Source organism: Bombina bombina, chromosome 1 (assembly GCF_027579735.1).
Source record: "Bombina bombina isolate aBomBom1 chromosome 1, aBomBom1.pri, whole genome shotgun sequence".
Lineage (NCBI taxonomy): Eukaryota > Metazoa > Chordata > Amphibia > Anura > Bombinatoridae > Bombina > Bombina bombina.
Window position 1 is genome coordinate 1,518,833,643 of NC_069499.1, and position 13,453 is coordinate 1,518,847,095.

General features: G+C 34.2%; 1 protein-coding gene across 2 annotated transcripts in view; it reads right to left on the reverse strand.

The window, feature by feature from the left end:
* HLF (HLF transcription factor, PAR bZIP family member) overlaps positions 1 to 13,453 on the reverse strand; it is a 71,660-nt gene that overhangs the window by 5,564 nt on the left and 52,643 nt on the right. For both annotated transcript variants that reach the window (XM_053708270.1, XM_053708262.1), the window contains exon 3: positions 1,627 to 1,847. In XM_053708270.1, the coding sequence (XP_053564245.1) occupies positions 1,627 to 1,847 (221 nt within the window). The remainder of the gene's footprint in view (positions 1 to 1,626; positions 1,848 to 13,453) is intronic.

The following is a 13,453-nucleotide window of genomic DNA, read 5'->3' on the forward strand; positions in this document are numbered from 1 at the left end:
TATTGAAACTACCCATCTATATTTTAAGACAAACCTTCATGTGTTTAATGCTTTCTCTTGCATGCAGAACACACTAAATAATATAAAGCCAGTGCATCTAGGGCAATGCACTCAAATTTAATGCTTAGTTTTCCATGTAGTTAACTCTCCACAAAATCAGCTTTAAAGCAATTCATTACTGAGTCAGTCGAGCCATATCCACCTTTATTTTAACAAATTGCAATGGTAAATCTTTTAATCCTGTCTTGAGCAAGCACACAGGAATCACGTGCACTGGAGAGGCGATTGACCGACTTAATCTCCTAAACAGCCAATCGCCCGGCTGCAACGGTGAGCTGGGATTTAACAGTATGGTAAATTGTCAGAGCTACTGATGTGATTAAACTGAAGCAAGCCAAGGAGATGTACTTTGTGATAAAGGTACAGTTACCTGACTTACAGCGACAGTAATACTCACTGTGAGTCTCGTGTCTCAAAACATTAGCAAAAACAGGCACATGGCAGCATAACCTGATCCTGCTTTATGATTTGTTTGCTTTCATTATGGAGCTGCTAAAAAATTGTAATGTTATCAAATTAACTTTATATTATTTGTCCTTTTTTCTCTTTTTTTTAAACACGTGCATCAGAAATTAAAGGGACATTCCAGCAACAATTGGAATGCACACGGGTGAATTTCAGTTCTGAACAAAAGCACTTTTGCAATAAACATGTATTAGCAAAAATGCATCTTTTGTATTTAAAATTATTTGAAATGCTGAAGTGTATTAATTGTTGTCATTTGAAATAGCTACTTTTGACTTTTAAAGCTGCAACATATACTGAAAATTCCAGTATTACAGAACTTGTTATAGAAAAGATATGTAAAAAAAAAATGTTGTCTTTGTATACAGTGAGGGATAAGGTAGAGTTGTTTGTGTGTGTGTGTATATAGAGTAAGATGGGAGAATGTAGTCTGCTCTTCCTGCAAGTTTAGACCATTTGAATGGGTTGTAGTTTTAATGAGCAAAAATATTTAATTCAATAAAATAAACCTAGAGGATCAATTTCCCATGTATTTAAAAATTTCAGCTGGTAAAAGTAATTTGAAATCCATTAAAGATATACTAAACCTAAAAAGCAGGAATCTAAGCTTAGGAGCTGGCCCATTTTTGGTGCAGCACCTGGGTAGCGCTTGCTGATTGGTAACTACATTTAGACACCAATCAGCAAGCACTACCCAGGTGCTAAAGCAAAAATGGGCCCGGCTCCTAAGCTTAGATTCCTGTTTTTCAAATAAAGATAGCAAGAGAACAAAGAAAGATTGATAATAGGAGTACATTAGAAAGTTGCTTAAAATTGCATGCTGTATCTGAATCACAAAAGAAAAAAATGGTTTAAGTATCCCTTTAAGGGGAAGTCAGTTTTACCATACACTGTCTCTCTTATGGGGAATTCCATTTTGACTCCTTTTACTTCCTGCTAGAGCACAGGGCACGTAAAAATTATTTGGAGGCTCAAAATTCACTAAACACGATTCCTAATAGTGTTCCAGAGAAACAAATGATACATTATGTACTGAAAAACATATATGATAAAACTATTTCCTATTTCCAGGGGGTATCCTGGACACTGTTTCCAAATTACCTTCAGGTCCTCTGGAATGAAGACTTTACGTGCTTTCTTTATCATAGGCTGGGGCTTCAGTTCTTCCTCTGAGAATTTGCGCTTTCGTGGGTCAAACATCTCCTGTCCTGGGATGCTAGAAAGAGCGAGATCTGCTGGATCCGGTTCATATCCGACCGCCACCTGGATGGATTCTGGATCTATGGGACTTGGGGTGTTGCGGTTTGAAGGCAATATATGGCCTAAAAAAAGAATAATAGATCATGATTGTTTGTTTTTGATGCTTAGCCTAGAACATTCAAATTGGAAGAAATATTAAATTGTGTCATTACATATTTTAGGAGGACATTTCAAAATGTATTACAGTGTTTTTAAAAGCATGTTCCTGCCTTGAATAAACCAAAGTTTTATTATCAAGCTTGTAGAGGATTGAAACTCTCTGCCAATATAGCTGTGAATTGTTCTAATCAGCGAGTGAGAATTAGTAGGAAGTACACACCTGACTCCATCATTCATGTGCAGAAATGCTTCTAGTTACGTCATAAATCTAGTACTGCGTGTACATTTAAAGGGATAGTATATTCAAAATTAAACTTTCATGAATCAGATAGAGCAGGCAATTTAAAGCAACTTTCTAATTTACTCCTATTATCAATTCTTCTTCGTTCTCTTGGTATATTTATTTTAAAAAGCTGGAAAGTAAGCTTATTAGGCAGCCCATTTTTTGTTCAGCACCTGAGTAGCGCTTGCTGATTGGATGGCTACATTTAGACACAAATCAGAAAGCGCTACCCAGGTGCTGAACCAAAAATGGGCCGGCTTCTAAGCTTACATTCCAGCTTTTTAAAATAAAGATACCAAGAGAACAAAGAAAAATTGGTAATAGGAGTAAATTAGGAAGTTGCTTATAAGTGCATGCTCTATCTGAATCATAAAACTTTAATTTTGACTATACTATCCCTTTAACCGACTCTTGCCAGTAATATACAAATATAGGCAAAAACAAGTTACCCTGTAATTATGAGTAACAAAGGAGAGATTTGATGCCCTTTTGCCAGTGGAAAAAAACAGAGCAGAGATCTCTACCTTTTCTGTAACATATCGTACAAAGACTTATCCCCCATATTGTAAGTAACACACATAGTACAGGAACCTAACCTCAATTTTACCAAACAGTACAGATATTTAAGCCCCATGTTGCCAGTAACATACAGTGCAAACATTTAACCCCATACCTTGCAAATAACACAGTATGTGTGTTTGCCAGTAACACACAGTATAGGGTTTAACCTCTATATAGTCAGGAAAAGCGTGCCCAGACTTAACCCTGATATTGCAAGTAGCACACAGTACAGTGATTAAACTCTATACTGCTAGAAACACACAGTCCGAAGATGTAACCACTGTAAAACACTGTGCAGATATTTAAACATCATACTGTAAATAACATGCAATGTAAGGGGTTTGTCCCTGAAATGCCAGTAACACATGCAGTGGAATGAGTTTTCTTGTTACCTTTTGATGCTTTTACCCCCTACGGTCCATAAAAAATCTATGGGGGGTGTGCATAAAAGCTTAATACCTCTGGTGATCTGCTGCACTCTACCCTTAGCCCAGAAAATACAAGCGCATAGGTCAATGCCAAGGGTAATTGTGAGCATGACCTATATGGTACAGATGAGCATTTGCTGGGATACCCCCCCCCTTCCAGATGCCAGGGAAGTTTATTTACTCCCATCATGCTTCCATCAAGTCATTGACTACAAAGTTAAATGGAAAGGGGACATGGAATTATTTGTGTGTGTGGGTCTCATCTTTATTCTCTACTGTAAATCTCTCTTCTAAGCCCTGTGTGGAACACTAAACATTAAAAAAACAACCCTGCCTTACTAATTCAGGGCGGCTTCAAAGGGACAGGAAACCAAACTTTTTTTTTTTCATGATACAGATAGGGCACGCAATTTCCTAATTTAATTCTATTAAAAAACAAATGCTCTCTGTATCTTTTGTTGAAAAGCAGAGAAGTTAGCTCAGGAGCGTGCACGTATCTGGAGCACTGGCAGTAGTTTTGCAAGAATGTTATCCATTTGCAAAAGCAAAAGCCATATAGTGCTCCAGACATCTACTTACTGTATGTATCTCTTCAACAAAGAATTACATAAGAACAAAGTAAATTGGAAACTTTTTTAAAAATATATATCTATATTTTTTAAAAGAAATATTTACCCGATATTTTTTTTACAGAACAGCCGTGATATGAAAATGTTTTATCATGGTTAAAAGAAAAATAATCAATTTTTCTCCAAAACTCTCCAAACGATAAAATGCTGAATTATTTTATGCAAAGTACACAACTGTTATAGCAGAAAGAAAAATAATAAAACAACAACAAAAAAGGTCTTTTGGTTGACACATTTTAAAAGCTGACCTGCAGAGCAAAGAAATACTTTTAGAAAAAACACTTAGCAATTTATATTGGAGGAAAAAACACATTTGCAGAGAGTGGAACAACAGTACAGTAATGACCTTATCTTTTTTTTTTTACCTGATGCTTTATAAACTAACTTATCCAGACAAGAAGAAAACACTAAAAGGAAACGGTTCTGACATTTTTTTCTTATTCAAGGATAAATCATGAGCATTGTTAGGAGCAATGTCATTGTGGCTGTTCTATTTATGATATGTTGCTATGGGCAGTTTTAGTAGATACACAAGGATTTCTAATCCTTTCATTCCAAGGGGACCTGCCTTCTAATGGTAAAGGTTAATTACCAGAAGTATATGGAATTGATTCAAAATTGCAGCGATGAGGACGCTTGGTTATTAACAAATACAGTCAATAAAAAAAGGAGGCAACCTATGTGCATTTATGTGCTGACTGATACTGTTAGTTATCTGCATCTATTTTAGGTAATTTATATTTTAATGTACTTTTGTCAGTTCTGGGATTCTTAAGTCATTTACCCTCTATTTATAGTATAAAACAGAACTTTTTTCAGTTTTACAACATGGGGCTGTATATAAAAAAAAAGACCTTTATTGGCTAAATAAATATGTAGTAATAGCAGTTTAAATTTAAACTAACATACATATCAGTGGAGCACTTCCTATTAATGCTAATTGACATAATAGAGGAAAGATTGGCACAGGAAGTACCTGTCAATCTATGAATATTAGCTGGAAGTGCCTATTAGCCAATGAGCATTAAAGGGACACTGAACCCAATTTTTTTTCTTTTGTGATCCAGATAGAGCATACAATTTTAAGCAACTTTGTAATTTACTCCTATTATCAATTTGTCTTCGTTCTCTTTATTTGAAAAAGAAGGCATCTAAGCTTTTTTTTGTTTCAGTACTCTGGACAGCACTTTTTTATTGGGGGATGAATTTATCCACCAGTCCGCAAGAACAACCCAGGTTGTTCACCAAAAATGGGCCGGCATCTAAACTTACATTCTTGCATTTCAAATAAAGATACCAAGAGAATGAAGAACATTTGATAATAGTAGTAAATTAGAAAGTTGCTTAAAATTGTATGCTCTGTCTGAATCACAAAAAGAAAAAAAATTGGTTTAGTGTCCCTTTAAGAAGAAGTGCTTATCAGCCCATGTGCATAAACTGGAATATAAGCCAATGAGCATTAAGAAAAAGTGCTTATCAGCCAATGTGCATAAACAGGAATATAAGCCAATGAGCATTAAGAAGAAGTGCTTATCAGCCAATGTGCAAAAACAGGAATATGAGCCAATGAGCATTAACAGCAATAGCAATTAATAGCAATAATGCCTATTAGCCAATTAACACTAACAGGAAGTAGACCATTGACATAGCTAAATTAGTTTCAGTTTACATTTGTTCATGCAACAACAAAAAATACTATATATTTTTTTTTTAAATCCTTTTACGGAGTCCCTTTAATGCAGAGCATGACAAATTACAAAATCACAGGCTCCTACATTTTGTTCCTTGCAGTTTTTAAAGATATCTAGAAGCTGCAGAGTATTAAATGTATGGGGGATTGATTTTTTTAGCTTCAGAATTGTATATAAAATAGCTGATTTTGCTAGCTAAAACCAAAACTGAATGTTTAAAAAATAAATTAAAAAATCCACATTTAAATGGGCTAAGCCTGCAGGATGAGCAGACCTCCTTATCTTATCTATGTCTCTCTATACACAAAGTGCGATACTTAGGTGCTGACATTTTCATTTTAGGTGTTGGTTTTTCTTTTAGCAAAACCAGCTATTTTAATTGCAAGAAAAAATCTAAAGCAGCAATTTCCCATACATTAAATTCTATGCAGCTAGTATAAGTCACTGGAAATACATTAAAGGAAAAAATACAGTACAGTGTCCCTTTAAGATGGATGCAACTGTTGCTTCAGTACTCGAACAAAGACAAATCATTAAGAGAAAAGTTATGAATTAAAAAAAATTATACAAATGTAAAAGAAGGAGAATGGAACCTCATGGACGGTGGCACCAGTACCTTGTGGGTGGGGCCATTATGCGGGGGTGTGGGAACGGGTAGAGTACAGTTAAGACATGTACATAAATGAGGTCCAGAATGCATTTTAAATAGAAAAAGTTTTAGAGCATTTTATTATTGCACTTTTGCTTGCATATGACTACATATTTATCCCCTGCAAAACTGCTAAACACATAGTTAAAATCAGCTACAAAGCAGCAAAGCCTTACTGATTGCTGGCGGAAAACATCTGGTGAGCCAATAACAAGAAGCACTTGTGTGTAGCCACCAATCAGCAGCTAGCTCCCAGTAGTGCATTGGTGCTCCTGAGCCTACCTATGCATGTTTTTTAATAAAGGATACCAAAAGAACAAAGTATATTTTATAATAGACGTTAATTAAAAAGGTTAAATTTGCACGACAGCATACATGCACTATTTTTTAAATTTTTTTAACTTCTGTTGAGGTACTGGGTAAATATTAAACCCATAATCGAGGATTCTACAAAGCTGAAATATTAACAGTTTCATTATGGCTTTCCTACCATTTACATTTTATGATTTTAAAGAAGAAACTATTCAAAGTACACAAGGAATAATGTTTTTCCTGTAAAATAAAAAGAAAATCCTTTAGGTGGTTCTACAAGTGACTCCAACAGAGGGTATAATTGAGTTGCTCCAAACTGTCATTAAACAGCTGAAATTCCTGAATAAAAAGTCCTTTATGCTTGAGGCTGCAATCAAACTTTGAGTCTGATGCACTTTGGAGATGCGAATTACATAAGGCAAGAGAAAGCAGCCTGATTAGAGAAGGGTCCAAGTGCCTGATTGGCGTGACTTGAAAATGTGCTAGTTACAGAAATAGCTTTGATGAAATCATATGATCTTTTATGATACAATTTTTTTTTTCCATCTCTGATTTAACCTGTTGAGCACATTATCGTTGTCTGATAAAGCAAAATCTGGATTTAGAGTCTTGTGTTTTCATATGCACAAATACTGCATTATTAATGTTAATGAGATCTCAGTGAACATCTGATGTATGTATTGAGAATTTAAAGGAACACAGATCAATGGTATTAATGGGATTCTGATGGGGGGAAAAAAAGTGTTCTTTAAAAAATCTAAAAATCACTAACAAACCACTAACATTGACTTAATTCCTCTAAGGCTTAAGCTGTATCTATAAGGGCATCTGGGAATTAATTAAATCATTGAGGGCTAGCTTCCTAACACACATGGGGCTGCAGATCAATACTTTAGAAGCTTAAGGGCCACATATACATTTATTGCTATTAAACAGACAAATAATAGATTTCCTAAAAATGTCCATAGAGTGGGGCCAATTTAGGTACAGTTGCAGGGTACCCTTTGTCTGTTGTTCTCTTCTCCAGTGGGTTATTTTGAGTTACACCCATCGTGTTTGCCCACCCAGTAGAAATACCCCAAATCACACGTTATTTTTTAATGGGGCCACAAAATTTATGTGTCAACAAGGAGCACCCTGTGGGTCCCAAACTAACTTTTGAAGACATTTCAGAAGAGTTGGATGTGTGTAAGCCTTCTGTAGTGTGTGCTGCTAGGTTTTAAAGCCTTGCAATTAATAACATTAGGTTTACTGTCCCTTTAACCACTGAATTCTCACAATAAATAAAATATTGCTAAATAAACATAATATTTATTTAGTTTACATCCTCCTGTAATACAATCCTGTGGGTTAAAACATAGAAAGACCATGTTCAAAACTGTCTCCCAAAATGCTATTGCTTGTTCCTGTTTTTCATTATCTCTAAACAAAATAATAATAATAATAATAATAAAACAATCTAAACGTCTTTAGTTGTTAAAATTGTTTGATTGGCTCCATATAAAGTTCTAAAGTTCACAAACCCTATTTTTTCTGAAATTTATTAGCATTGTTATCACTGCAGTGATGACTTGTTATTTCTTTTCTTCCTTGTATTTTTTGTGATATTGTCAAATATTCAGATAGTCATAGCTGTTTTTCCCTCAAGAGTTTGGTAAAACACAAAATGCTACTAAAAATTGTATTTCTGGACATACTGTAGCTAGGGATGTTTTTTTTACTTTTGAATAATAGAGTAAATGATATTTGTTCTTATTTTAAAGTGTTTCTGTAGTATGAATGTTTCCATTAAAAAGTCAAATACAAATGTAAGATTTTATTACAACATTATATATATATATATATATATATATATATATATATATATATAAATTAAATAAAAGTAAAATCTGTTTTTTTTAGCTCTTAGATTAAGTAAATATGAAAAAAAAAACTATAAAATTTATTCTGGCTTTTGTGTGCGTTTTCTCAGGTTTCTTTTTTTTTTTTTTTTTTTTTTTTTTTTTTTTACAAAACTTCACATAATTAAAACACCTGTGGCCAAAACAAAAGTAAAACTTACTGTTTAATGTATCTGAATAAAGTTTTTTTTTTAGAAATGTGCATTTTCCTATTGTTTCTTATTCTTTTAGAAAACAAATAATGTATCTGAATATATCTTGACTTTATTAATTCATTAAATAAAAAAAAAACTAATAAATGAACACTAAATTTCTTTATTATTTAATTTAAATTTAAATTCCCCTGTTTGAAAAACTTAATAAATATAGTAACGGTTTTACACATATTGTATTTGTTAATTTATTTGATTAATTAATAAACAAATAACAGGAAAATTCATTCAAATTTGTTTTCAATTTTTTATTATTTGTTTGAAAAAATAAAGTGTTGTGTTTTATCAGTTAAATAATATCTATTCAGATTTCAAACTCTAATTTCAGCTATACTGTAAATATTTTAATAAGCTAGGTAGTGATTGTGTCTACTTAATCTAACCATATGCAAGAACGTAAACATTGAACAACAATTTGCAACAACAAAGATACGCTGTCTCAAAGAGGCAAAAATGAGTATATAATTGGTCAAGGCCATTTTCATTAGTTAAATTCAAAGATTATTTTAAAAACTTTTTTTTTTCTAATGGATTAAAATGACCTTGAATTTGAATACACAATATAAATCAGAGCAAATGTTTTGTAGTAATGGATTGTAATTATCAGATCTTCTTAACATAACACTTTTTGGTAACATTTTAAATTGTGTAGTATCATATATAAAAATATTAAATGACTCAGAATGCCTTATTTGTGTAGCCTAATTAATCTATACCATCTAGAAACTATAAAACAAAAACAAAAGCTGTGTCCCAGAATAAAAAACAACAGACATTTTATTCATTAGCTGATTGCGCCAATGTGAGAAGAGGATTTTTTCAATAATATTTTTACGATCTTGTCTAGAGAGAGGCAAATAAAAATCTACAATAACTCTTTCACACACAAACTTGATTAAAACCTTTAACAATGTTTACTAGAAATGATTTTGTAAAATCAATAAATATTGTTTCTATCCAAATTAGAAGTCAAATTTGACTTTCAATGCCCTCAAACTTTCTCTGTTTATCAGTTTAGAAGTAATTCACAATACTGAATATCAGTTATATAATTGTTAAAAAAAATACATTCAGCCGACAACATTCATATGATCAAAGGCTAAAAACCACCCAATGGAAATAACAATCACTGTCAAAAATTACTGGGATGGACAGATATTGGTTTGAGACTGGATTCAATTAAACTTGTTTGTTAAATTAAAATCTCACTTAAAAAATTTACTGCAACATTATTTAAAAAAATCAGATTTATATACACTCCTTGTTATATCCACAAGTCATGTGTTTAGCTCCATTACAATAAATAGAGCTGTATTTATCTTGCAATTTCTACTGTCAGAAGTACCAGTATCACAAAAAAATCTTCAAAACCTTACAACACAAACAAATTAAAATTGAAAAATATATAACATTTAAATCAGCCAACTCTAAGTTGCTAAAAACAACTTTAAAACATAAAGAAAAAATATAATTTAAAGAGCATTAAAATAAAGAGATACGCCTCCGAGGATACACTTCACAAAGAAGGTCCTTATGAATTCTGTAGGCTTGGTCAAAGTTTGGTATGAAAAGACCCCAGGAATGCCCAAGATCAGCCCCTCATTCTGACTGCAAGGTTTCTACAACGCCTTTCTTTCTGTCCACTAAGCCTACTTTACTGTAATAAAACTGACATGCAAATAGTTAAAGGGACACTGAACCCAATTTTTTTCTTGTGTGATTCAGATAGAGCATGAAATTTCAAGCAACTTTCTAATTTACTCCTATGATCAAATTTTCTTTATTCTCTTGGTATTTTTATTTGAAATGCAAGAAGTTTAGATGCCGGTCCATGTCTGATGAACATCCTTGGTTGTCCTTGCTGATTGGTGGATAAATTTATCCACCAATAAAAACGTGCTGTCCAGAATTCTGAACCAAAAAAAAAGCTTAGATACCTTCTTTTTCAAATAAAGATAGCAAGAGAATGAAGAAAAATTGATAATAGGAGTAAATTAGAAAGTTGCTTAAAATTGCATGCTCTATCTGAATCACAAAAGAAAAAAAAAAGGGTTCAGAATCCCTTTATTACTGAAAAACATAACATTTACATGGCACATTTAGTAGTCTTTGCAAAATGTTGCAGTTGTAATTTTTGATTTTCTATGTTGCTAGCGGCTCTTGTGTGATACGAGAGATATAGGCCTAGATTTGGAGTTTTGTCGGTAACGACCCGCGTAGCTAACGCTGGCTTTTTTCTGGCCGCACCATAAAAATAACTCTGGTATTGAGAGTCCACAAAAAGGCTGCGTTAGGCTCCAAAAAAGGAGCGTAGAGCATTTTTAACACAGCTTCAACTCTCGATACCAGAGTTGCTTACGCAAGCGGCCAGCCTCAAAAACGTGCTCGTGCACGATTCCCCCATAGGAAACAATGGGGCTGTTTGAGCTGAAAAAAAACCTAACACCTGCAAAAAAGCCGCGTTCAGCTCTTAACGCAGCCCCATTGTTTGCTATGGGGAAACACTTCCTACGTCTGCACCTAACACCCTAACATGTACCCCGAGTCTAAACACCCCTAACCTTACACTTATTAACCCCTAATCTGCCGCCCCCGCTATCGCTGACCCCTGCATATTATTTTTAACCCCTAATCTGCCGCTCCGTAAACCGCTGCTACTTACATTATCCTTATGTACCCCTAATCTGCTGCCCCTAACACCATCCGGAGACTTCATCCGGATCATGGACCTCTTCAGCTCCCGCTTGGATGAAGACTTCAGCCGGATCATGGACCTCTTCAGCCCCCCACTTGGGCTTGGATCAGGACATCGGAGGAGCTCTTCAGGACGGATCGGTGAACCTGGTAGGGTGAAGACAAGGTAGGAAGATCTTCAGGGGCTTAGTGTTAGGTTTATTTAAGGGGGGTTTGGGTTAGATTAGGGGTATGTGGGTGGTGGGTTGTAATGTTGGGGGGGGGGTATTGTATGTTTTTTTTTTACAGGCAAAAGAGCTGAATTTCTTGGGGCATGCCCCGCAAAGGGCCCTGTTCAGGGCTGGTAAGGTAAAAGAGCTTTGAAATGTAGTAATTTAGAATAGGGTAGGGCATTTTGTTATTTTGGGGGTCTTTGTTATTTTATTAGGGGGCTTAGAGTAGGTGTAATTAGTTTAAAATTGTTGTAATATTTTTCTTATGTTTGTAAATATTTTTTTATTTTTTGTAACTTAGTTCTTTTTTATTTTTTGTACTTTAGTTAGTTTATTTCATTGTAGTTATTTGTAGGAATTGTATTTAATTTATTTATTGATAGTGTAGTGTTAGGTTTAATTGTAGGTAATTGTAGGTATTTTATTTAATTAATTTAATGATAGTATAATGTTAGGTTTAATTGTAACTTAGGTTAGGATTTATTTTACAGGTAATTTTGTAATTATTTTAACTAGGTAACTATTAAATAGTTCTTAACTATTTAATAGCTATTGTACCTGGTTAAAATAATTACAAAGTTGCCTGTAAAATAAATATTAATCCTAAAATAGCTACAATGTAATTATAATTTATATTGTAGCTATATTAGGATTTATTTTACAGGTAAGTATTTAGCTTTAAATAGGAATAATTTATTTAATAAGAGTTAATTAATTTCGTTAGATGTAAATTATATTTAACTTAGGGGGGTGTTAGTGTTAGGGTTAGACTTAGCTTTAGGGGTTAATACATTTATTATAGTAGCGGTGAGCTCCGGTCGGCAGATTAGGGGTTAATGTTTGAAGTTAGGTGTCGGCGATGTTAGGGAGGGCAGATTAGGGGTTAATACTATTTATTATAGGGTTAGTGATGCGGATTAGGGGTTAATAACTTTATAATAGTAGCGGTGCGGTCCGCTCGGCAGATTAGGGGTTAATAAGTGTAGGCAGGTGGAGGCAACGTTGTGGGGGGCAGATTAGGGGTTAATAAATATAATACAGGGGTCGGCGGTGTTAGGGGCAGCAGATTAGGGGTACATAAGTATAACGTAGGTGGCGGTCGGCAGATTAGGGGTTAAAAAAATTTAATCGAGTGGCGGCGATGTGGGGGGGCCTCAGTTTAGGGGTACATAGGTAGTTTATGGGTGTTAGTGTACTTTAGAGTACAGTAGTTAAGAGCTTTATGAACCGGCGTTAGCCCAGAAAGCTCTTAACTACTGACTTTTTTCCTGAGGCTGGAGTTTTGTCGTTAGATGTCTAACGCTCACTTCAGCCACGACTCTAAATACCGGAGTTAGAAAGATCCCATTGAAAAGATAGGATACGCAATTTACGTAAGGGGATCTGCGGTATGGAAAAGTCACGGCTGAAAAGTGAGCGTTAGACCCTATTTTGAGTGACTCCAAATACCGGAGTTAGCCTAAAACCAGCGTTAGGAGCCTCTAACGCTGGTTTTCACGGCTAACGCCAAACTCCAAATCCAAAGGCCATAATTTATTAGGCACTTAAAGGGACAGTCAAATAAAAAATTTTAATTGTCATGTAATTGTTTAAAAAGATAGATAATCCCTTTATTACCCATTCCGCAGTTTTGCATAACCAATACTGTTATATTAATATACTTTTAACCTCTGTGATTACCTTGTATCTAAGCCTCTGCAGACTGCCTCCTGATCACATGACTTTTAATTTATTATCTATTGAATTGCATTTTAGCTGTGTTGTGCAGAACCTACGGGTGAGAGCACAATGTTATCTATATGGCCTATATGAACTAGCAATCTCCTGTTGTAAAAAGCAAATAAAAAAACATGTGATTAAGAGGCTGTCTATAGTGGCTTCGAAGCAGGCAAAAATTTAGAGGTTTAAATCTTATAAAGTATATTATTATAACAATGTTGGTTGTGCAATGCTGGGGAATGGGTAGTAAAGGGGTTATCTAACTTTTTAAACAATAA